The sequence below is a fragment of the Mastigoproctus giganteus genome, chromosome 9, assembly GCF_048544385.1.
Source record: "Mastigoproctus giganteus isolate SK-2022 chromosome 9, ASM4854438v1, whole genome shotgun sequence".
In the NCBI taxonomy this organism is placed as follows: domain Eukaryota; kingdom Metazoa; phylum Arthropoda; class Arachnida; order Uropygi; family Thelyphonidae; genus Mastigoproctus; species Mastigoproctus giganteus.
The window spans coordinates 96,916,081-96,942,725 of NC_143583.1; the positions used below are offsets into that span (position 1 = coordinate 96,916,081).

The 26,645-nt window shown below is 35.5% G+C and overlaps 1 protein-coding gene across 1 annotated transcript in view; it reads right to left on the minus strand.

Annotated features, from left to right (window-relative positions):
- LOC150080571 (protein BANP-like) overlaps positions 1 to 26,645 on the minus strand; it is a 161,107-nt gene that overhangs the window by 82,319 nt on the left and 52,143 nt on the right. Inside the window, exons 3-4 of the mRNA XM_090381938.1 lie at positions 23,204 to 23,296; positions 10,613 to 10,688 (exon numbers count right to left, since the gene is read on the minus strand). Coding sequence (XP_090238064.1) covers positions 10,613 to 10,688; positions 23,204 to 23,296 — 169 coding nt within the window. The remainder of the gene's footprint in view (positions 1 to 10,612; positions 10,689 to 23,203; positions 23,297 to 26,645) is intronic.

The following is a 26,645-nucleotide window of genomic DNA, read 5'->3' on the forward strand; positions in this document are numbered from 1 at the left end:
TGGTTCAAGGTGTTGCATATCACAAATGGCTTGTATCCAAACCTCCAGGTTCATTTTCTGCCTACATCAAAGGTTTAACAATTGTAAAGCAGTTATTTATCAGTCCAAACTAGATTTCGAACAGGCTAAGAATAGAAAACTTGCTTCTTGTCCAAATCCACTAATCACTTGAGCATTCTGGTCTCTTGCCAAAGCTATTGGCTGCAACATTTGCCTATCTCTGTTCCCACCTCTGTCAAGACCAGATGGTTCTATTGCCACTTCAGTCAAAGATAAAGCTGACATGCTACCATCCTACTTTTCTTCAAACTTGTTTATTGATGATCTTGGTAAGCCAGTTCATTTTACCAAGGCTCTCCTTCCTCTCATGTCTGGGCAAAATTGTAAACATTCACATTTAATCCTGACTCATGACATTTTTTTCAACATGGCTCTGTACTTGCTAAGCAAATTCTCGGGTTTCCCATGCTTAATATTATTAGTAACTTCAATGTGTACAACAATATCACCTTTTATACACATAAAAAATGACAGCTGTCCTATACCTGTCCGAGGAAGATATACTCCAGTCCTTCAAGCTATCAATTTTACAAAGTACATTTCCTGCTTTCCTGACAATAGTCACCATCAATAGCTATCACCTGTGGGACCAGCATACTCTGCTGTGGAAGATCACTTTATGTCCTGTGTTGCATTAATGTTGTTTCCAGCTTTTGTTCTGGAGTTGAATGCTTGGCGGCTCCCTCTTTTTAATTTCTTTGAGAGCAACAACCCTGTTTCTCAAGATCTCTAATAAGCCCATCAGAACATTGACTTGATGCTAAAGATCCACACTCTCTATAATTAAAGCACAAAAAGACATTCCCCTTGGCTGTACCATGCCATTATGGCATTAAGGGCAAGTTGCTACAATGGATAAAAGGATGGTTGAGTGGGAGAAGAGAGAGTGGTAATCAACGGACACTGCTCTTTGTGGACTAATGTTATTAGTGGAGTCCCCCAGGGTTCGATGTTGTTTTGTATATTTATCAATGATATTGATGAAGGTATATCAGGCTTAATGTCCAAGTTTGCAGATGATACAAAGGTTGGCAGGGTTGTTAATGGCAGTATGCTACTGCAACAGGATCTAGAAAAGTTGGGTAGATGGGCTGTGTTTGTTTGTTTGTTTGTTATTTGGTTTTTAGGAGCATTAGCGACTAAGGCCATATTGCTCCGGGGATATGCGATGGTCATTCCCTGACCTTTCCGCATCCTCCATATTTGGTGGTCACAGGCTCGAACCCCAGTCTAATCAAGAAGCATGTGCTACGCACTGCTGCTCCTGCCCACCTGGCTACAGAGGTGCCAGAGATGGGCTGTGAAGCGACAACTGAAGTTTAACATTGACAAATGCAAATTACTGCATATGGGTAGCAGTAACCCCAGGGAAACAGACTAACTGTGTGGAACTACTCTCAGGCATTAAGAATTTTCAGATAAAGGAACCACTAGGTGACAGCGATCACAGAGTACTGATGTGGGATTTACTTAAAGATCTAACTACCATCAAGGGTAAAGGGAAGGGTTTTTGTTTTCGTAAAGGTGACTAGAGTGGTCTCAGCAGTTTTTAAATTCTATATAATTGGATCAACTGATGATGTTACCAACGGTGAGTTCTAAATGGGACTTAACCTTGGAGGCTACTAGGCTTTTCATACCAACTAAGAAATACTGTTCAAGGTTCAGGCCTAAACTAAGGGTGGATGAATTAATGAGGCTCGTGGCAAAGAATAAAAATGCATGGGATGAATATAAATTATCAGGTGACACAGAATCCTATGGCAGATATAAGCTAGTCTGTAATCAAGTCACAAAGGAAGTTAGCAGGCGAAGGCAGATAACAGATTATGAGAAATCTTTGGCAAAGGACGCAAAGAAAAACAGCAAAGAGTTCTTTACTTATGTAAACCCTAGAAGGAAGGGGATGAATCAGATTGGTCCACTTAACATGGATGGTTCGACTATTGATGATCCTGCTCAAGTAGCTGATAAATTTAATGAGTATTTTTTGCATCTACATTCACATGCATGAGGAGTTATTCAAGGAGGAGAATGCCAGAAGTTTATCAAACTCTAACAGGAAACTAAGTAATTTTGTAATAACTGAGAGCAAAGTGGAGGCGAAATCATTGAAGTTAAACATAAAAAAGGCACCTGAGGCAGATGGAATCTATCCAGTTATAATGAAGGAGGCAGCAAAAGAAGTAAGCAAACCCTTATCCATAAGAATGAGAGCATCCTTAGAGTCAGAGGAGGTTCCCATGGACTGGAGATGTGCAAATATATCCCCAATTCACAAAGGGGATTCAAAAGGTGACACAAATAATTATAGATCTGTTAGTTTAACTTCTGTTCCGGGGAAAATAATGGAGTCACTGGTTACAGAAGTGATACAGGATCACCTAGACAAGACAGCAGTAATAGCTCAGACACAGCATGGGTTTGTTAAGGGGAAGTTGTCTGACCAATTTGATTGGATACTACGATGTGGTCACAAAGGAACTGGATGCAAAAATATATTTTTGATATCATATACTTGGATTTCAGGAAAGTTTTTGATACTGTTGCACATGAAAGACTGCTGTACAAATTGGAGCAGTATGACATTAAGAGCAAGCTACTGCAATGGATAAAGGGACAGTTGAGTGTGAGATGGCAGAGAGTGGTAATAAATGGACACTGCCTACGTGGACTAATGTTATTAGCAGAATCCCCCAGGGTTCAGTGCTGGGCCCATTGTTGTTTTGTGTATTTATCAATGAAGGTATATCAGGCCTAATGTCCAAGTTTGCCGAGGACACAAAGGTTGGCAGGGTTGTTAATGACAGTAAAGACAGTATGCTACTGCAACAGGATCTAGAAAAGTTAGGCAGATGAGCTTGAGAAGTATCAACTGAAGTTTAACATTGACAAATGAAAATTACTCCATATGGGTAGCAGTAACCCAAGAGAAACGTACCAATTGTGTGGCACTACACTCAGGGAGGTGGAGAATGAAAAAGATCTGGGGTAATTGTGCAGTCAGATATGAAGTTCTCTGACAGTGCAGACAGGCTGCTAGAGCAGTTCATGGAGTTTTGCCAATGATATACAGGAGTTTTGCTAGTAAAGACAAGGAGGTGATTATCCCTATGTATAAGGCAATGGTCAGGCCACACTTTAAGTACTGGAGGTCAAAGTGTGGCCTCCTTTTATGAAGGATGTAGAGTTGCTAGAACAAGTACAGAGAAGGGCAACAAGATTGGTGAGAGAAACAAAGGGATGTGCTTACGAAGAAAGGCTTAAGTTCTGCAAGTTGCAGCATCTGGAAACGCACCCGCAAGGTGATCTGATCGAGGTGTATAAGGCCATGAATGGTTTGAACAGGCTCAATGCTGTAAGCTTGCTTTCTTGCATCATATGCCTCAACTAATGCTAATGCTAATGCTAAATGCAAAGTACTGCATATGGGTAGCAGTAATCCCAGAGAAACGTACTAACTGTGTGGAACTACACTCAGGGTGATAAAAAATGAAAAAGACCTGGGGTAATTGTGCAGTCAGATACAAAGTTTTCTGAGGAGTGCAGACAGACTGCCAGAGTAGGTCATGGGGTCTTGTCAATGATATACAGGAATTTTGCTAGTATGGGAAAAGGAGGTGATTATCCCTTTGTATAAGGCAATGGTATAAGGCCATGCCTTGAGTACTGTGTACAGGTCTGGAGACCTCATTTTAGAACGGATGTAGAGTTGCTAGTTTGAGTAGAGAAGTGCAACAAGATTGGTGAGGGAAACGAAGGGGTCCTCTTACCAAGAAAGGCTTACATTCTGCAAACTGCAGCATCTGGAGACTAGGCACCTATGAGGTAATCTGATTAAGGTGTATCGAGGCCTTCAATGGTTTGAACAGACTCAATGCTGATGGGATTCTTCCTCTTGCTCAGATTCCACACTTGAGGGGCATAAAATCAAATTGAGCAAAGACAGTTAAAATAGATGTGCAGAAATTTGTCTTTAGCCAGCTGGTAGTTGATTGCTGGAACAAACTTCTACCTATCATTGTGGAAGTTGATAGCTTAAATAAATTCCAGGAAGAACTAGCAAAGGGATTGGTGAATTGGGATTTTTTTTTTTTTTTTTTTTTTTGTTTATTTTTGGCTGATGCTGTATAAGCTTGCTTTCTTGCATCATATGCCTCTACTAATGCTAATGTCTCACTAGAGAGAATTCTGCAAAAAGGTCATTTAGTACAATGAATGTAGCTGTGATTTGCTAGAGAACTGCTATCAACAGTTTTCTTTTCAGTCAAAGCATGGCTTTTTTGCTTTTCTTCTCCTATTTGATTTAAAATGTAAAAATACTTCATAAACTAAGAGTTAGGAGTACTAAAACACACACATTGTTACAACATTTGGTTACATAGTACATGCTATGCTATTTTGTTTGTAAATAATGCTACTGCCTTTCTTATTTCTTAGATAAAGCAAAAAAATGCCAACCTATGCAATCAGAACCTTCAAACTATTTTTTACTACAAATTAAAAACACTAAAACTACCATTATGATGCACTACACTATAAGTTACTAGTTACTAGATATGATACTTGCACCAAAATCACTGATAACAAAGGATCTACAAATATTAAGTTGTAACTTACTAAATCCCTAATTAAATTTAAAAGTGGGCTGACGTAACTAGGAATACTAAAATTATTTACTGAATACAATTTAGAATGTTAATTAAGTAAAAAATAGCAAAAATTTTCAAAAAAACTTACCCATATCCAAGAGTTCAAAAGTCTTCAACTGAACTATTCATAACCTCACTCTGGCACTCATAAATGCAACTACAGTAATCCATTAATGCAAGGGACTGTTCAAATTACCAAAATGTAGCATCTCTGTGTTCATAAGAATGGCACCATCTTGATCCTCTTCATTTTCCTCTTTTTCATCTTTTAAGATGCCATATATAATTTCACTATCAGTCTGAAATTCAAAATAATTTTAATTTTTCCCATTATCCAACCTCACCACAACTTATTTCACCTTCTTGGCTTGTTTAATTTATCAGATTAACTGATATCAATTTTTTGCTATTGTGAGCTTTATTGGCTGCAGTTTCTAAATATTTAGAAAACTGATTCAGAATCCCTGAGGTCTCAAGTTTGGTTAAAACAGAATCTGTAGCTTCAGCAAGTGGAAACCATATCTTTTAAAGTTATCTTTCATAATGTAGTTCTGATATCTTCAGTTTGTGCTACTGCACTGACATTAAGATTTTTATGGTACACGATTAAATAAATTTAATCACATTTTGATCCACTGGCTACATTAAAGGTGTACAGTTAAGTGGAAAAAATGCTGCTATAATGTTCCATCATCATTTCACAATTCATCTACATCAGGATGACCTCATCATGCATAATCAAAAATCAGCAGAGATTTTCTTAGTATTTTCATTCTCTGTGAAAAAAATATCTAAAAGATGTTTTTCACAGAGAATAAATTCAGAGTATTAGTTATGTAAAGTAACGCAAGAAAAAGCTTATATAACATCAACCAAAAATAAATGAATAAATTAATAAAAATAAAAAACAACACTGCACGTCACCTGTCCAATGCCTCTAATATTTGTCTAGTTCCTGCTTAAATTTATTCAAACTACCCACATCTGCAACACCAGATGGAAGTCTGTTCCAACAATCGACTACCCACTGGTTAAAAACAAATTCTGCATATCTCTCCTATAACTATCCTTCCTCAATTATCCAACCCTTCTTATGGCCTTTGTAGAGAATGAAGTGAACAATTCTTGAAAATCTGTGGTTTCTGTGATTTTACTTCATCAATAAACATAATTTGTAGCTTATGGCAGAATTTTCAAAAGGCAAGAATGTCACTCATTCTTTGCTGATTTTGCAACCAGATGCAAATGGCTTATTTTGGAGAATTTTTATAAAATTCTCCAAAATAAACCATTCTCTTCAGTACTGTAAACTTGTTCAGGGCTCAAATCCAATTCATTTATCTTTTTCAATTCATGTTGAAAATGTTCTATGGCAAAAATATAACATCTTTCATGACTTTATAATGATATTTTCACTTTTTAAGTTTATCAATCCGCCCATTACTAGCTTTGAAACTAATTTTTTGAAATTTATTACTAAAAAAAAAAAAATTTGGTTTTCTTGCATAAAATCTATCCAAATATCAGAGTTTTACATGATTGCTCTTAGAGGAACCAGGTTCCCCCTAAAGGTTATTCATCCAGTTTTAAGTGTTTTGAGCTTACCCAGCTCTTGGTCAGCAAATGAAATGAATGAAAAAATTTCTTATTTTCTCTTTCTTTTTTTATGTCACTAATAGTATATTTATCAAAATGATGGCTCAATATACTATTGAGCCATCATTTTGGTTCCAGCTTCTGAAAAAAGTATTAAATATCACTCTGAGAGATATAATGTTTATATACTTCTGCTTAACATTACCATATGGCAAATAAAAATAACTACACAAATATATGTACTGCAACTCAGTTACACAACTGACCCTTAAATTTACCCAAGATGTTAGCCTCACCTACCCATGGAGGCAATTTATTCCAGTAATTAGTAACTTGCTGGCTAAAAGAACAATTCCTACAATGTTCTGGAATCATTTATAACAATGGAAATTTGGTATTACTATTAGTAGTACAAACGACGCAAGGAAGCAAGCTTATACAGCATTTTTATGTCCTTTGATGTCTTTTTTATAGTCCAAACTTCATACTTGTACACAACATTCTAAGTGTGGTCTTACCATGTTATGCTGCGTGTTATAGTGCACTACATAATACACAATAGTAAAAAACAGATACAAAAAATATTCAGATTTTTTGCATCTTTCATCTTTTAGTTTGGCTTGGCAAAATAGTATTAAACATAAGAGAAAAACTCAAGCTGCTTCATGGTTTAAATGTTTCTCAAAAATTGTGACTTAATTTACACTCACAACATATATACTTAATTCCACAACCAAAGACCAAAGTAAAATTTCATAACTATCACCAATTGTACATTTTTATAGCTGTATCCATACACTGAGTTCTCTCACTATCTTTACTTGCTCAAAAGCAACATCAAACTGGTTCAACAGTTCACAAAAGCACTCTTATGACCATTTCAAGAAAGGACTCTCATCACACTGTTACAGCTATTATGCAGCAATTTAATGAATGAGTAGTAGAAGACAAATTTCACCCTGTTTTGGATGAATTACAAGTATTACAGCAAATGATATTACAAGATATGGATATACTCTCTTTAGAAGGTATGTACAATTATACATAATAAACAACACAGCCCTTGTTTTAATGTAAGTCCATATATATTAAGCTGCATGAACATTATGTCAGCATAAACAAAGCTCAATAATCTTTGTCATTACATGTGAGAAATATTGGACAGACAACTTGTGTAATTGAGACCCACAAACATTCACAAAATTGGACAAATGCTGATCTCCCTTTATACTTCCTTAAATTTGCCATGCGTGAAGTCAAAGCTTGCTTTCATTCCTTTGTCCTGTTCTTTAGGCAGGTCTTTCAATACTATTTCCACCTAATCTAATTATACCCTATCTGGATTCAGTTATTCCCGAAAAATCCCAGGTAAGAAAATTCCTGACTTCAAATTTCTAAAATATCTAAAATATATTTCTTAATATCCTATATATTCACTTAATATTTTATTGTTATTTGATTTAAAATCAAACCACTAATTTAAAAATTAAATTCAAAATGAAGACACAGACCTTCTACAAGAGAAAATCACAACAGTTAGCATTTGTCCGATTTTACAAATATTTGCAGGTCTCAATTACACAAGTTGTCTGTTCAACGTGTCATAGTATCAAGTTTTGAGACAATAGGATTCCCTTGTTTTTTATACAATGTACATGCAAGAAACTGAAAAAGATTTCACATTCTTCATTGTGCATTTCTTAAGAAGTATAGTTATGTTTTTTAAATACTTCAATGTGAAAGTATTTTTTTGTGTAGCAAATTCATTGCCATTGTCTCTAAAATTAAATGTATACATGTGGCGAATAATGACACAAAACTCAATTTCCCAAAGCAGGTACTGCATTTGGAAATCACACATTTATAATGTTAACAATCAGTGCATCCCCCCCCCCCAAAAGTAGTATAAACAAAATGGATTGCATGTGTACCCATAATGCAAGTTACAGCTACATTACTTCTTCATGACTGCATTCAATTCTTCAGGAAGAATAAAAATGTAAAATTGAAAGTACAATGTTACTATATGCTGTATAATGATACTATATACAGTACAATGTATATAGTATCATTGTATATATATAGTAACATTTTCATTATAGCTCCATTCAATTTTGTTATAACAATGTTTGTCAGTACTTGGTTTTGGCAGTCTTTTCAAATTAGATAAACTATTCGCAAGTGGCAGGACCCAATTCAGATTTTGAATTTAACTGTATATGTATTTTAAATGAACCACACTAAAATGCATTTAAAACCCTATATCACTGGTCAGGGTACAGTATAACTGGACCCTTGTGCAACAAGGATCCAGTTGTACTGTACCCTGATACAACTTCAAAATACATTGCATTTTGAATAATATGATACCAAGTAAATTAATAAAGATATACTGTATTAGGCAAAATGAAACAAGGAAGCAAAGCTTATACAGCATCAGAAAAACAGAAAATATAACTTTGTTACCATTTCATTTTCCATTCTTTCTAATAATTTTGCTAAATCTTCCTTAAATTTATTCTAACTACCCAAATCCACAACACCAGATGGAAGTTTGTTCCAACAGTCAGTTACTCTGGCTGAAAATAAATGTTTGTTCATCTATCCTGTAGCCTTCCTTTTTTCAATTTAAATTTATGTCGCCTCTGTGTCTTGCATGAAAAAAAAGTAAAGATGCCATCAGCATTTAATCTACATAATCCAAAGCCTTAAACATTTCAATCGGGTCACTTTGAAGATACCCAGTTTTCAGATACTGCAATTTTTCTTATGTTTCTTGATAATAAAATTTTTTGTGTCACCAATTAACCCCATTGCTCTTTTCTGGACTTTTTACAACAAATCTATTATCATGCTTTCAAATCCTTTCCAACAAATTCTGCTTAAAATGAGGTTTCCAAAACTGTATGCAGTAGTCCAGACATAGCCTAACCACTGCTTTTTACAATCAGATAATTACCTCTTTGTCTCTGTTGGAATTGTACTACTATCCCTGGGTAATTTCCTTTAACATGTATCTTAAATTTGACACAACCTAAATGGTGTATTATTTTAGGATTACTATTACCCAAATGGTATGTTATTTTAGGATTACTATTAAATGCAGTACTTTGCACTTAACAGTGTTAAACCTCAATCCATTTTTAAGTCCATTTCATCTGCGTAGTTTATTTAGGTCCTCTTCAAGTAGCATACTCTGATTAATATTATTAACTATCATGCCCATGTTTGTATCATCAGCAAACTTGGACATCAATTTTGAAATCTGTACATTGATAAATATCAAAAATAGTATGGAGACCAACAATGGATACAGTAGTCCTCCACTTGTAACATTAGTGCAAGAAGAGCAGTATTCATTTATAACTACTCTTTGTCTTCTACCATTTAAATGCCTTCTTTATTCATTGTAGAAACTTTCCCTAATGCCACACTGCTGTTACTTAACAGTTGTTCTTAAGATATCAAATGCTTTATTGAAGTCAAAGTAATACATGTCAAAATCACTCTTTGCATGCAATTCCTCTGTGTCAATCTTACAGTAGCTAATCAGGGTTACCAGATATGATCATGCATTACCTCTTTAACTACTGACTCCATTATTTCCTCTAGCAGAGAACAAATTTGCAGGTCTGTAGTTAATAATAATAATGATGCTTTATTAACATAAATTTTATACAATAGTGATTCCTTACACAGAAAGCCAGAGGAATCTTATAATTTGCTTCTATTTGTCTGAACAGTTGTTCATTACACAGATCAGAGTCATTTGGCTATTAAGGTAATCTTACTCTCCTTTTTGTTTTACCACTGTTTATGTCACAACAAATGAATTGCATGTTCCTATTATTTTTTCAAAGAGCGAATTATTATGAGAATATACTAAAACATTAAAGAAAAAATGCAAAGGAGATGCTGAAAACACAGAGACACTCATCTGAGTAGATAATGCCTACTGTTCTCTGCACTATATGTAGGTTTCTTTAATTATGTACATATTTTAAAAATATAACACATGCTTTACTGAAATCCAAAAGTAAACTTTCCACAAAACCATAAAAGACAACTAATTTTGAGAAATCTTCTGGGAAACCAGAAAAGTTGGCAGGTGTGCCCACCCTTTTCTACAAGTCTGAAAATAATAATAATCACATAGTTAAGTTTATCAACAAATTGTAGTTTACAAGATTACTAGAAGGATAATGTAAAAGGCAACCGATGAATAAGAGGATGAAAAAAAAAATTACATAATGGAACTAAACAATAAGCACTAATGATTACTTCTGATTGATACAACTACTTACGTTGGACTAATATGACAACGAACTCTCAATTCAGGATTAGTTTCATCTCCTAACCAAGATCCATTTGGATAATCAGCTGTAATAAGAAAGAATAACCTATATCATTTATTTTACTGAATCCTTTAATAAAAGTCTATATTAAGTCTATATGTGGAAGCAACTTCTAAATTAAAAACAAGTTAAAAATAGATTAAGTAAAGCAGCCTACTAACCACATTTTTGACAAGATGTGCAATTAAAACTGTTTCAGTCTTGTTTGAATGTGGTAAATGAAATAAAAATACCAGCCAGTATATTCCACAATCCCCTCTCAGGTAAATTTTGTTTGGATCAGACTCGATACAAGATTTCCAAATGAGTGGGTCATGGCAGACATCTTGTCTTAAGATATAACAGCAGGAATTATTAAGTTATGAGAACCTTGTCAATTGACTCTAGACTTAAGGACTTAACTTCTTGTAATACCATTACAGTAAGAGATGGAGCTAACTGTAAGACTATAGGACTATAAGAAAATAATAAAAAAAATTAGTAGGGTTTTCAAAAAATGCAATAACTAATGAATTATGCAACTGGAAATTTTTGGAGAAAGAACTGCCACAAACAACTGCACAGGATATGCTGAAACAAATCTTGTAACTACCGACAAATCATAAAAAATTTTATTAAAATAAGGTGAAAAAAAAATAGGGTACAATATAATAGAAATTTTATAAAGAGTAGAAGCTGAAACAGATAGAAGTAAAATATATAGATAAATACCAAAAGTGATAAAAGTACTAAAAGCGTAAAAAGCAAAATACAGCCACTCCCTGGCTTACGTAACAGATGCATTCCCGCGGAACTCTACATAAGTCGAATATTACAAAAGTCAGAATTTCCTTAAATGCTTATGCAGCACCCACAACTATGAGCACTGAATTTGATTGAAGCAAAAAAAAAAAAAAGTTAGACAAACATGTAAATAGAATTATTTATTCAATTTTTTTTTATCTCAGGCGCAGGAATAATTACAAAAGTGTACAAAATTACAAAAATTTCAAAATTATAAAATTACAAAAAGAGAAAAGAGACAGGCATAACTCTGCAAGTTTTACCTTTCAAGCATTGTTGCCAGAATTAACTCTCCAGCTGACAAGCATGCCACTGCGGAAGTTGAGGGCTCTGAAGATTTAGAAGGGGTTTTTTTCCAACACATCACAAAATTTTTCTGCAACTGCAGAATCGGCACTGGTGACTTCACTGCATACTTTAATGTTTTGGAAACCAGTGCAATGCTCAAACCTATTAAACCACCCATTGCTTTCCACGAACTAGGCTTGGGGTTCGCCATACTTATCCTTAATATCTTCATAAATAATTCTTGCTTTTGCTTGAATGGTCATTGGACTCAGGGGCACTTACTTCTGAATCTGATTCCATATTATTAATAGCTTTTCCATCTTTGATATAGCACCTGAACACTGTTTTGTGATCACTGTTGATCTCAAATCCATTGATCCTTTAACATGTTCTTTTATACGTGCACTGTCCCTTAAAACTTATTCACTGTACACTGTTGAAGCAGCGAGACCTAATTCCGTGCAATAGATGACAAACTTTGTCCTGCTACATACTTCTTAATTAACCATCTTCATTTCTAAATCAATTTTGTTTTGTTTCCTACCACTGCCAGCACTTGCACTTTCCATTGGTTCCTTTCCCTTCACCATTGTAATGAAGAGAAGATTCTAAAAATTTATTTGTTTTTTATATGATTGAAGGTTTCAGTGAAGGGAAACTCATTTCACCATAATACTGTAATGTAAAAACCCACAGAATTCCTGTTATTGGTATTATCACAAATGCAATAAGATCTAGTTTACTACACGTTTATAATAGATTGCGCTAGCAGAAAATCCCAATAAACCGGAAAGTACAAATCGATTTTATTGTTTTATGGTTGTGACTTCCAGAAATGTGCTTTAGAAAAATATCACAAAGGCATTCAAAATTGATTCTTATAATGGAACATATGATAACGATGAAAGTGTTGTGCAATTTCCATTATAAAAATGACCCTTTAGAGAGATAAATAGCTTAGTTATATAGCAAAAATTTCAACTTCCAAGGTCTTGGAACGAATTACCAAAAAAAAAAAAAAAAAAACAATGTGTTATTGGGTTCACATTACGATATTTTCACAATACCTCCATTTATTCCTACGGGATGCAAAATACGTTTCCATGATTTTTTTTAAGTTTGCACCAGCCAGCAAAAACTTATGTAAAGTCGAATTTCCGTAAGTTGAGTATTAAATAAGCCGGGAAGTGCCTGTACACACCAAGAAAGCTTTTGAAGCAGTGTGCTCCTTTATCAACTTTGAAGACAAGTAGTACAACAATCATCATTATATTTTGCAGAATTACATATACACATGTACAACAGATCAAGGCAGATCATGAATGGTGTGAAAAAAAAAAAAAAAAAAAAAAGACAGAAAAAGAGGAGAGGAACAAAACATTAACTGTCAGACGTTGTAGAAGTAGAGCTGCATACATCTGCCACTTTATAAGCTCAACATCTCTCAATCATGCTTTAGAATAATCACATGCATAATGTAGTCATGTAGGTTCCATGACTGCAATTAATGTTTGAACCTACCAACAGCGGAGTAATGACAAGAATTGTGTGTGCAGTGTTCAAATTTTCAGCATTGGAATGTGAGTGAGTTACAATTAACATGCTGTTCACACCAACAATACTCAACAACAGCAGAGCAGGCAAATTTAGCCTGATGAATAGCTCCCTCATGCTCTGAGTTACTATCAGAAAGCCCACGATCTGACTCATCAATACAACATACCCCACAATCTGGGGATATGATCGAATAAACAGAATCTAAACACAAGGGAATGACAGATTTAACTCTGGAATCCACTGACTGCAACTTCCTGCCAGGGAGATGCATACAATCAATATAGTAGCATCACAACACTCTAGCAAGACATGTAGAAATGCCCGGATAGTGGGGAAATAAGCATAATTAACTCATTATTATGATCAAAATGGGAAACTGAATCATTCTCATGCAACGGAAATCTATTCAAAACTTGGGAGAGGGGAGATATCCTCACCTAGACAAATCTGTTCTGTCCTGATCCTAGAGATCTTGGCATCCCTGATGGCAGAAGAAGCACAGTGAGACCATGTTTGACTAAATAATGCTCATGATGTTCTATGCAGATAATCCTGGGGCATGTGCTGACTTATAATTGAACTGTTCTTGGCACACTGGTTTTCTATATACTGGGGTCGCAAAATGGGAATCCACACCCAACTAAAGACATCTAGAAACGGGAGAACATGATCCACCTCTAAATCCATAGAAAAAGAGATATAAGAGGACAAAGAATTGAGATATTTCAGAAGCAGTACCTCTGACTTGTGAGAAATGACTGTGAGGGACTCATATCTGGTGAGTATGGGCTTGGCACACCCAGGGTCCTGAGCCAGATATCATCATTCTTCTCTTTCTTAGTGATTCCCTTCTACTTTTGACACACACACACACACACACTCTCTCTCTCTCTCTCTCTCTCTCTCTCTCTCTCTCTCTCTCTCTCTCTCTCTCTCTCTCTCAGGGTAACTCAAATTTTTTTTTGGCTGCTTCAGCATAAGCCACAGGCTTCCTTGCACCATATGGCTAATAATAATAATAATAACACATCATCCATATATCTTCACAAGAACCTAAATGGCACTGACAGATTCAAAAATATGTCTTCCTCCAAGGCCTCTGGTAATATTAGCTATGGGAGCACTAAATGGAACACCCATGATTGGTTATTGTGTGCAAGATTAACATTTTTGAGTTAGTATTTCCAAATTTTGTTTTTCGCTGCTGTCTTGTTGAGGATCTATAATTTCCTATTGGTGAGGAATGCAGGTATTTAAAAGTAATCTAGTTTGTTTGGCTGATGTTCTCAGCATTCAGCAAATTTAAATAGTATTAAAACTCAAATTATTAATCTATACCATTATACATATACAGAGGAGTGGACAAAATAGTGGAAACACCTGTGATAAGAGTTACAGATATGCAATAATATGGTGATGGACCACACTTTGCTTTTAAAACAGTTTGTATTCTATGTGGAATAGATTCAAATAAATCTTGAACTGTCTTAAGAGGAATACTGGACCATTATTCATGAAGGAATGTTTCAAGCTCCTTGAATGATGAAGGTGGAGGAAATCTGCTTCTCACTCTCCTCTCCAAATATGCCCACAACTACATGGCTCAATTACATTTAAGTCTGGTGAGTGGGCAGGCCATTGGAGAGACACTGCCTCAATTTCATGCTCCTCAAACCAAGATGTACACATCTGACTGTGTATATTGGAGCATTATTATTATCTTGAAACATGACATAATTTGTGTGAAACAATTCCTGAAACATGATATGAAACTGGTCACTCAGAATACCAAGATAATTGGTGGCAGTAATTCAGGGTGAAGGCAGGACCAATGGCAAAGACAGTCCAGATGATGTACTTCCTTTGGCATTTACCAAACGTAAACTCTCACTGATGCTGGAAAAGTGTGAAAGTAGTCTGAAAATGTTTCCAATCATCATGTCCAGATTTTGTGATCCTTACACCACTGCATCCTCTTTCTAGCATTAACCATCAGTAATGAGTGACTTGGCAATAACAGCTCTGCCATAAATTTCAACTTAACAAAGTTCTTGCTGAACTGAACTGTTTTGTTCGAAAGTGACTTGATAAAACTTGCATTAAGTTCTGCAGTTACTTTTGGGGCAGCAGCTTTATATTTTCAGGTTACAATTCTTTTCAGTGTCTGGTGGTCTCTTTCAGTTGGCTTCGATTTTCTGCCACAATTTATCCTGTCAGATTTTGTTTCTCCATACTTGGTGAATGCAGTCATCACTTCTGATACATTTACTCTGGGTATGTTAAACAAATCAACAGTTTTAGTCACCAATGCCCTTGCTAAACGTGCACCAGCAATTCTTTGGAATTCAGACAGGTGGGTAATTTTCTTCATGTACCTTTTTATATCACCTCTAAATAAACATCAGCTTTTACTGTTTTTCTTTCACATTACTACCTGCAAGAAACAAAAAAAAAAAAATCATCACTGCATGTTCATAGATATGTCATGAAGCCATTACAAAAACTACTACAGTAAACCCCCGCTATTCGCGGTATCTGTATTCGCGGTTTCGCGTATTTTCAGTCGCTGATTTAATATAAAATGAAACCTAAAAAAATTTGAATTTTAAAGCGCCATGAACATTTTCCGCCATAAAAAAACATAGACGTGGCTAAAATCATCTTTTCCATTCAAAACAGCGCTCCGTGGGTGGGGGGGAGAGGGGTGACAAAATCGCGAGCTTGGATGTTTCTCACTAATCCTTGTTCAGTGTGTTATGCACTTGTCATGGAAGATTTCGTTGTTTGCTTTTAATTTATATGCTTATAAATTGAATAAATTTATCAATTTATAAATTGATATGCTTACAAAAGTGATAAATCTTCTGTTTTGCAGTGTAAAACAGACTTTTTCGAGTGTGTTAACGGAAGAAAGTGACTTTATTGTGGACAAGTTCTTTCTAACCCGTACAAAAATATGGCTACGAATAACAAGGGAAATGTGAAAAAATCAAAGAAGGTGATGACATTAGCGAATAAAATTGAGTTATTAGACAAACTTTCTAATGGTGAAAGTGACTCCTCAGTGGCAAAACATTATAAAATCAATGAGTCAACGGTACGATCAATCAAAAAATCAAAAGAAAAAAATCCGCCGTAGTGTCCGTGAAAACGCACTAATTGCTTCAAAAATTTGCTCTGTAACTCGTGATGTTAAATTTAAAAAAATGGAAAAAGCTTTTAATCTGTGGATAGAAGACCGAACTCAAAATAAAATTCTGTTAAGTTCGCTCATCATTCGTGAAAAGGCAAAACTCCTTTATCAACACTTTAGCGAAACTGGTGATAGCACTGGCGGGATAAGTTTTTTAGCTAGCAAAGGCGCTGGTTTGAAAGATTTGTTTGAAATTTCTAATAAATATTACATTTAATATTAAATTGTTTCTTATTTTCATTTCGATGCCATATGCTTGCAATTCACTATGTACTGTCTATGTACATAGTCATATTATGAAGGTACATATAATACATACATAGACAAAATTTTAGACTAGTTTTTCTTATATATTTCATACTTTGGAACGGAACCCCTTTATTACTATGGGAGCAATAACTCAGTATTCGCATTTTCGGTATTCGCGACATTTCTCAGGAACGTAACCCCCGCGAATAGCGGGGGTTTACTGTACTTTCATATCAGGTGTTTCCATTATTTGTCCACCTCATGTACTTTCATTATACTAAAAGAATAAAAAATTGGGAGAAAAGGTATGAAACTATTTCTTTAACATTTTGCTATTCTACAGAAGAATTTTTGTGAGGCAGTTAGCAAAAGTTGTTCTTCAGATAAAAGTAAAAAAGGAAATCAAACTTGTTGAAATCAATCTGTGAAGAATTCTTCCTTCCTTGCCAGTGGTTGTTAAAAAGTTCCAAGAAATTTTGCAATTCTTTTGCTTGCAGAACTGATACTCATTGAAAGCCTATATTCTTGTAGATATGCTTATGCTACAATAATATAGGCTCTATATTGTTATGCTGGTTTGTTACATAAATGTCCAGAGTTTTAAAATTTTCATTTTATGATGCTGTTGTTTTAACTGTCCTGTCTTGAATAAATAAAACCTAAAGAAAATATTAAAATTATCTATAAAATGTTTGTCATTTTAGGATTAATAAATTGTCACTTATTCTTTAGATGCCATGTTCTTTAAGAAGTGTTATTACATATGGCAGAACCAGAATAATGGGAAAACAAAGTGTAGTTATATATGGGAACTGCTCTGCATGAACCAGTGTTGGAAGAGAGATTGCTGAGGGTTCTGAGCAAGGGTTCTTATTGTTTTTAATTTTCATTTGCTAATGATATTAAGTGGCAGGGGTGTTAACAACAAAAATCAAGGAATATTGCTGCAACAAGACAGAAAAATTACACAAGTGGTCCAAAACATGAAAATTAGGCTTTAATGGTAATTAATGCAAGGGTCTGCATTTGTGTTATAGTAATCTAAAGGACTGGAGGTATAATGCACTCAACACTGTTCAACATGAAAGATCTTAGAGTTGCAATAGTCCAATATGAAGATCTTTCAAAAGTACAGTAAGGCTGCGAGGACAGTACAGGTAGTTCCCGACATTATGAATTAATTCGTTCATAGTGCGTGCTCATAAAGAGAAAACTTGTAAAGTGGGAATTTATTTCCCATAGATGTAATGTTCAAAACTGGGGTTACATTCTCAACAATGAAATCTGACCATAGTAATGTTAGATAAAGGTCAACAAAACAATAGTTTATGATTAAACAATGATTTATTTATCCAAAGAAATGAAACATAGCCTTTAAAATCAAGAAAATTATAATAATAAAGAAATTATTTATGCCATACAAATGTTAAAGAATGTTTATTCTTCATCATCATTGACTAAATGTGCACTCATTGATGGTTCATCACTCATTGTTGGCTTGGCATTCGTTGGTTTGTTGGAAGCACAAGGAGTTTTCTTCTTCTTCAGAAATTCTTCAAGAGCCGTTTGTTTCCAAGACAGTCTTTTCTTCTTTTATTTATATAAATTTCATGATAGCATGCATACGCATTTTTTAAAATCTGTAGCAACTTTTCTAGTGCACTCAAAATTTGAATCTTGTGACTCAAAAATCTCAGTTGCTTTTTCTGTGTTGAAAAGCTTTGTCAAGCCTGTTGAGAGTGAAGAAACAAAGAGGAGTTTCAGCTGTTAAATCTTCTTCTTCCTCAGCTTCTTCACATTTTGCCATTTCAAGGAGGTCTTGATTTGTGAGCTCTCCACTGTGTGCTTGAAACAGATCAGTGATGTCAGCTGTACAAACCTTAAGCTGCAATTGGTTAGCAATATTAACGACTGCTTCTATTTCATTTTGTACAATCTCTGCTGGTTCTTGAAATCCCTAAAAATTATCAATAAACTGAGGACAGAGTTTATTCCAAACACCCTTCAAATTTACCCCCCTTAATAAGGGGATAAATTTGAAATAAGACAAAACAGCAAAAATGAAGAGCAACACAACCCCTCTTTGTAATGTCAGCGTGGTAACTGCTTTATGTTATGTGTCAGTGAGATGCTCTTGTCTGCCTGAACAAACACAGGAGCATTACCTCACTGTAATGTTCCAGAGGAGAAAGGAGAGTTTCAAAGAAAGGAAGTCAAAGGGTTCGAAGTGATTAGTGTAACAAATGAATCTGACAGAATGGGATAGTAAGATTTTAAGCTAGAGAATACTGAAAAGAGATTCCAAAATACTGTTTCTGACAGGGAATATTAGAATGGGCATATGCACAAGTACCACCCTTGAAGCGAATAGAATCATACAGCAAATAATCAGGACAACTGAAATGAGAGTGGTTGGATCAACCAATAGTTGGGATTCTGTCAAAAAAAGTGGGGTTGGAAGACTAAGTGGAAATGTACATCATTCAGATTGGAACAGAGACCACATATATTTGTGAAATGAATGAGAATGTGTTTGAGAGGCTTTCTTTTAGTCTGCAAGTTTTTGATTACTAGAACGAGTCACAGGTATTTGAGGCTGACAGTTTGAAGAAATTCAAAGGAAAGTCCATAATTTGTATTTTCTTATCTACATTTTTTTTTTTTTTTGCCAGTGCAGCAAAAGCCTGTGGCCTCCTTGCACAATACTTATAGGTTTAGATTTTTTTGCAGATAAGTTTGTTCTAATAATTTAACTATTCATGATGAATTCAGTAGTAAAGAAAAGGTGTGGGGGGGGAGAGACATATGTTGTATGAAGTAATGAAATTTTTGGATATGGTAAATAACACACGGCAAGAATATACCCAGCTCCTTGATATAACATGGCCTCAACACTGTTCCCCTCATATATATACTACTCAAGACTCCCCCAATCACTATCTGGCAAAGTAGAAGCAACGAGCTTATACACTAGCCGATGCAGATTCCTTCTAGAGAATTACCAATAGGTTTGGTCCAGCAGACTATCTAGCAGCTGGCCAGCAAACACAGAGAGCTGTACCCTTGAAATGTAAAGCATATTGGATCTCGCCATGATACACAACCTCAAAGGACATCAATCATACTGCATGATGGAAGGGATGGGGGGGGAGGTTTGCCAGAGCTTTTCTCTGGAGACTAAACATGGGTTTCACCACTTCAAGCCTCTAATAAGCAAAGCAGTGGTACGCACACCAGTTGATGAGAGTCATCTGGCGTAAATTAGTCTGTAACTAGTGATGGGCATGATTAATAATCGATTATTTAAATAATTAAAATTTATATATAATTGATTATGAAAATGCCATAATCAATTATGACTCTCAATTATGCCCATCACCACCAGAAGCACAAAAGTTCTAATGGGTAGTGTATATAATTTCTGGTAGCCATCTTCTTTCATGATAGTGTTTCAAAATAAAGGGTGTTTTTTTTTTTTTTTGTTTTTTTTTGTAATTGGAACCCACAATGTGTAATATTATTAAAACCTATAATACTGTAGTACTTTCAATAGTTTAAGGATTGGGAAACCAAAAGAAACCTTCAAAAGAGAGATGAATTTCTGCAGAGTGTAATTTTCAGAAAATACTTACAGAGGATGGTTACTCCAGAGAAGAACAAAACTAGAGGAGACATTAACTGAAAGAGAATAGTTTGTTTGGTGAAACAAGAAGTGAACCATGAGTGGACATCAATTAGCTGACACAAGTTTGGAGTGAACTGGAAGAAGGAATAGAATTAGAGATAATTCAGAAGAGCAGTGACCATAAATATCTATAAATAAATGCATGCAGCAGAAACTGAACATCTGTATTAAAGGGAATGGAATGAATTTTTAAGAGGGATAATTAATTAACCAGAGGTTCAAAATTGAGTTTGAGTTGATTAAAAATTGTTTTACAAATTTTGTGAGCTTTTGTGTAGGAAGAAAATGAAGCTGGAGACATAGATACAAGCAAACTGTGATATACTAAATTCTTGTCTTGAACAGCCTTAGCATATTTATTGGAAAAATCAAAGATTAGATAAAGGACAAGGTTTTAGGGTGGAATAAAGAATTTCATCTTTACACAAATAATTTCACTGAGACAATCTGAATACGCATTAGAATTGGAAGATTCAAAACAGTAATTCAATCAAGGAAAAGAGGAATAGAAATCATTCAGATCATCCCATTCTGAATTCTTGTAATGCCAAACAACAAGACGCTGAGAATGGCCACGAGAAAGGCTCTACTCTACTGGAAAAGAGACTGTTACCAATTTGTGATCTGAGGTTTGTTGTTTATGGTGCAAGGGCAGCAAGGCCATAATGTGCCTAACTATGGGTGATCTGAGGTACCTAGAAGGCCATTAACATTGCTTATGTACTTTGAAGAGTGGTTGACAATGAAAAAAAAATCATGAGTGTGCATGAAAAAGCAAATAATTAGGATTATTTAGTATTGTAGTAGGTATTTGAACAAGTTGTGCAAGGTCATTAGCAGAGGCCTGAGAATCTCAACTAGTGGATCCATTTAATTAAAAAACAGAAGCCAGCTGGAGTTGTGAACATTAAAATTTTCAAGGAAAATTACCTCACTGTTAGAAAACTTAGATTTAATAAAGTTGAATTTTGAAGAAAGGAAATCAAACCATTCTGAGCAATTTGTAGAACTGGTAGAACAATAGCAGCAGCAAATAAATCCGATAGAATGGGGTAGAGGTATTTTAAGTCAGAGATCAAAAGAGATTCCAGATTAGGAATCTTCTCGTTTGTCTCTGAGCAGACATGTACACAAGTGCTACCTTTGAAGCGAAAGGAATTACAAAGCAAATAATTAAAGTAACTAAGATGAGTAGTGTTTGAGGCAACCAATAATTCAGATTCTGTCACAAAAAGTAAATGGGACTTAGTACAGTATAGGTAAAAATGAATAGCACTGAGACCACATATATTTGTGAAATGAATGAGAAACTTTTTTTGGGAGGTTTAAATCTTTCTGCAGGTATGTTTTTTGGCTATTCGTGATGTATCGAGTATATAAGGTAAAAGTAGAGGGAATAACATTACATGAATTAATGATTTTTTTATATAGGGCTTACACACAACAAGAATACAGCTATCTCCTTAACATAACATGGCCTCAGCAGTGCCTTCCCCCCACCCCCCACACACATTACTTGAGTACCATACACTCAGTAGCAGGCAGTGCAGAGTATGATCCGGATGCCTCCTGGGGAGTTACCAAAAGGTGCAATCTAGTGAACTACCCAGCAGCTGGTCTGCATAAACTGTTTTAAAGTACCTGCAAAATGTAAGAAATATTGGATCTCCCCACAATGCCAAACCATAACCTCAAAAGGCATAATTCATACTCCAAAACAGAGAAGACGGGAAAACCTTGCAGCTTTGCCTTGAAGACTGAACATAGATATTACAACTTCAGGCCACCAGAAAGGAAAGTGGTGGTACTGCAATGGGTGATGAGAATTTACTACCACCTGGTAATGCCCGTGACAGAGGATCCACCATTCCTTTGTCAGGGTGGCCCATGCTTACATTAAATCACACTGAGATGGTCACCTCCAGTATACTATATACAACATTTCTAACCTTGCACATGGATAGATACCCAAGGTCACTGGTGCCTCCGTAGCCAGGTGGGCAGAGTAGCAGCAGTGCTTAGCACACGCTTCTTGATTAGACCAGGGTTCAAGCCCGTGCCCATCAAATACGGAGGATGCGGAAAGGTCAGGGAATGACCACTGCATATCCTTGGAGCAATATGGCCTTAGTTGCTAATGCTCCTAAAAACCAAATAACAAACAAACAAACAAACAAACCCACGGTCACTAACAGTCTCAGCACTGTGGAGGTGAAAGCAGAGGATTTGGTTGTTGCAGAATGACCAGACTGCTGAAATTTGGTCCACTTGTCTTATAGGGAACCTAATGTCAATTCCACTAGCATTTTAGAACTCCTGGGTCTTAAGCTTGAGCTTTCATACCTGGAAGAACATCTGTGACAAGCATGGAGGTGACCATCTCAGTGTGATCTAATGTAAGCATGGGCCACTCTGACAAAGGAATGGTGGATCCTCTGTGTCATGGGCATTACCAGGTGGTAGGAAATTCTCATCACCCATTGCAGTACCACCACTTTCCTTTCTGGTGGCCTGAAGTTGTAATATCTATGTTCAGCCTTCAAGGCAAAGCTGCAAGATTGGGACCAATGACACATAAGCTTGCCATTTAGCCAATAACATTTTATTACTTGTGCAATAAAGTAATTTTCATAACTTTTCTGTCTTTTCTAATTATCCATTACAACTACTGATTTTTTCCAGTGATAATAGCTTGACATGCATTTAAAATAATTTAAATATACTTTTCAGTAGGTTAAAATATTAAATATTCTAATGTCAATTCTAGGTTTTAAATAATGCTAACCTTCAGTATTGAGAGTAATAAGAGTCACATTTGATCCAGAAGGTACTGTTCCTCCTCCAATGCCATCCTCTGAGCTTACGCTGCCAGGTGATGCTATTATTTCAGTGGCAAAAAAGAGAAAGTTATTTCCATAGTAATATACAAATGATGAGCAAATATTTAAAACTTGCAATCTATTTGAATTGGTATTAAAAAAACCTCATGTCCTCTTCATCCTTCTTACCTGCTGCACTAAAAAAAAAGGAAGAAATTATAAAATAAGAAAGATTTATTTTCTGCTTTTGATACTATTTAAATCATAAAAATCTAATTCTTTTTTAGTGTATTTTTAGTTTATTCATAAATATAAAATTTTTCAAGAACCTTGCTCATATAATCAAAGCTTTGCAAATATTAATAATTAAAATCATAAATTTTTTTTTGACTTCTGGAAGGGAAGAAGGGCAATAATAAGTTTTGTGGTCTTCATCACTGCATCTTGTTTTAATTTTTCTTGAATTTGTTGCTATTCATCTGAGAGATTGAAAAGTTTTAAAACTGATAGTATAAGAGATAAGAAACCTACTGAAGATAAAATTATACTTCTCTGATTTCTAAACATCTTTTATTTCAGAATTCACAATATCCCATGCTTACAGAAACTTTCTGCAATAAATGTTAGTAGTTAAATGTTTCAATTGGAAATATTTAGCAGTTTTTAGAATGGCTTAAAGGCAGGACAGGCCAGATGGAAATTCAGCAAATCTGAACAAGAGATGTCATAGGCATGAAGTCCCCCTGTGTGCACTGTGAGAAAGAGTTAAAATACCATCATTTTCCAAGTGGTGCAATTTGCAGAAGTGAAGTCTCTTGTGGTAAGAGTGCCCATTTATGTTCTTGAATAATCAGGGAAACGGGAAATATGTTGTGCAAGAAAGACAGGTGGAATAGGACCAGAGTATGTCTGCTGGGGAAAAGTAGATGATGTTGTAGAGCAGACATTATCTTTTAAGGGGAAAAAAGGTGTTACTGTTGTATATGTTGCCACTAATGATATTAAGAGTAGCAGATATGAGGACTTACTAACAAGTACAGTGTAACGGTGAGAAAAAAGTCGTGAGTTAGGACTGAATTTGGAAGTGCCTGCAATTCTACCCAAACAAGATAATCAGCATGGTCTGTACTTGTTAACAGGAGAGACTGTTTTTACAGGGAAGGGATACACTTAAATAGAAGTGTGTGAAAGAATATTTGCTGATACTATTGAGACAGTGATAGGTAGGTCGGAAAACTGCTAGCTTGGGGGATATACAGACTAACAGATTAACTAGAGCAGCAGGCAGAGATGAAAGTAAGTCTTGCACTGCTTCTATTGGACATGCAGCAGCCTAGAAAGAAAGGTGTCGGGAATTTCGAGCCCTGCTGTGGGTCATCACGGAATATGTAAATATGGGGGCTATGTTAGAATAATTAAGAGTAACAACATGTACATATATACTTGAAAGTACACTAATGCTAGGAGCATTGCAAACAAATTTGATGAATTTGAAGTACAGTCAGTCCTCGTATAACAAGTGTTTACACTACATGAATTCGATCATACACGATTTATAAAAAGGGGAACGATATCGTATATAACACGAACTGAATTTGCTTACACGATTCGCCTTTGTGTTTACAAGAAATGGCAGTCAAATGCGGAATCACCCCAACTGAACACAACATGATAGGAATGAAGAGAAGATTCTGAAAATGTATTTTTGTTTTTTATATCAGTGAAGGGGAAACACATTTCACCATAAGAGCGTAAAAACCCACACAATTCCAGCTATCGGTATTATCGCAAATGCAATTAGATCAAGTTTACTACCAGTTTATAACAGATTCCACTAACAGAAACGCAAGCACAACTGGAAATTGTTTTTATTGTTTTTGGTAGTAACCCCCAGAAGTGTGCTTTAGTAAAATGTGAGCTAGTGAGGTGTTCATAGTGTGTCTCTGCCTTCGGTGTTGTTTATTCAGTTGCTACACGCACGCAGCTTTGTTTATGTGTATCAAGCGTGCCTCCTCATTTTGTAATTGTGCTTTATTTCCTAAAAATGGGTAAAATACTTAAAAGGTGTGAAAAGGATGTGTCCTGTTGAAGACACTACAGATTCAGAGAGAAAAAGAAAAGCAATATCGATAAATAGAGGGGGACTGGGTCAAAAATTCTTACCCGGGAAAATTTGTAGTGGCCTCATACTAGCGTTTATAGCCAAAATCACCTCCGGCCCACCGGGGTTTCCCCAGTGAGGCTTATGGCCAGTCTGCCTCTGTCAACAGAGAAAAAATATGAAATTGTGAAACGCTTTGAGCGAAATGAAAGACCAAGTGATATTGCACGTGCTACAGGCCTGAATGAGGCAACGCCGAGAATTACAAAGAATGCAGAGAAAATAAAAACAACTTTCATAGCAGGAACAACTCAAAGTGTAATTAAAATCCATTAGATTAAAACACAAACAATAGGAAGAGATGGAACGGCTGTCATCTGTTTGGATATAAAATCAAACAAAAACCAAGTTTGCTTACGATAGAAGCAAAAGCAGTAGCAATATTTTATTATGATTATTTATTGTGTTTGATAATGTTTTGGTTACAAATGTGTGTTCAATCTTGGGTGGTCAGTACCTAACCCCATTTTCCCCATAGGGCCTGTTGTTTATACTGCACGATTTTGCATTGCACGAGGGTTTCTAGGAACACAACTATCGTGCTATACGAGGACTGACTGTACTGATTAAGTCATCAAATGCAGAAATTGTAGGGAATATTTACTGAATAGCAGAGACATGGTGTCACTTGGATGTGATGCTGAATTTGAATAAGGGGTGTACAATGTATACAGAAAAGGACAGTCAGGATAGAAGGGGTGGAAGGGTCACGCTATTAGTGAAGAATCATAAAATCTAAGGCAATGCATCCAGTCAACATGGGTGACCAGTGCAATGTTGATTAAGTTCAGTGTGATATAAGCACTGGGAAAACAAAACTGACAGTAGGAGTGTGTTGTAGGGCTAATCACTCCAATAAGTATATCAAACAGCTATACAGAGAAGTAGAGTGGGCCAGAAAATCAGAATGTCTCATAATGGGGGATTTTAACTCTCCAGATGTTGACTGGAATTTGTGAGTTGATCACTCACACGCTAGAAGTCTGTAGATTTAGATTTCTTGGATGACTGTTTTCTACAGCAACACATTAGAGAGACAACAAGAGGGAAAAATACTCTTGGTCTGGTAATCAGCATCGATTCTTCATGAATTAAGAATCTACAGGTAAAAGATCCACTGGGTGGCAGTGATCATAGTGTACTAATGTGGAATTTAATTAAAGATATAACTATCAAGGGTAAAGGGAAAGACTTTGGCTTTTGTAAGGGGATATGCAGAGCTCTCAGATAGTTTTAAAATTCTATGC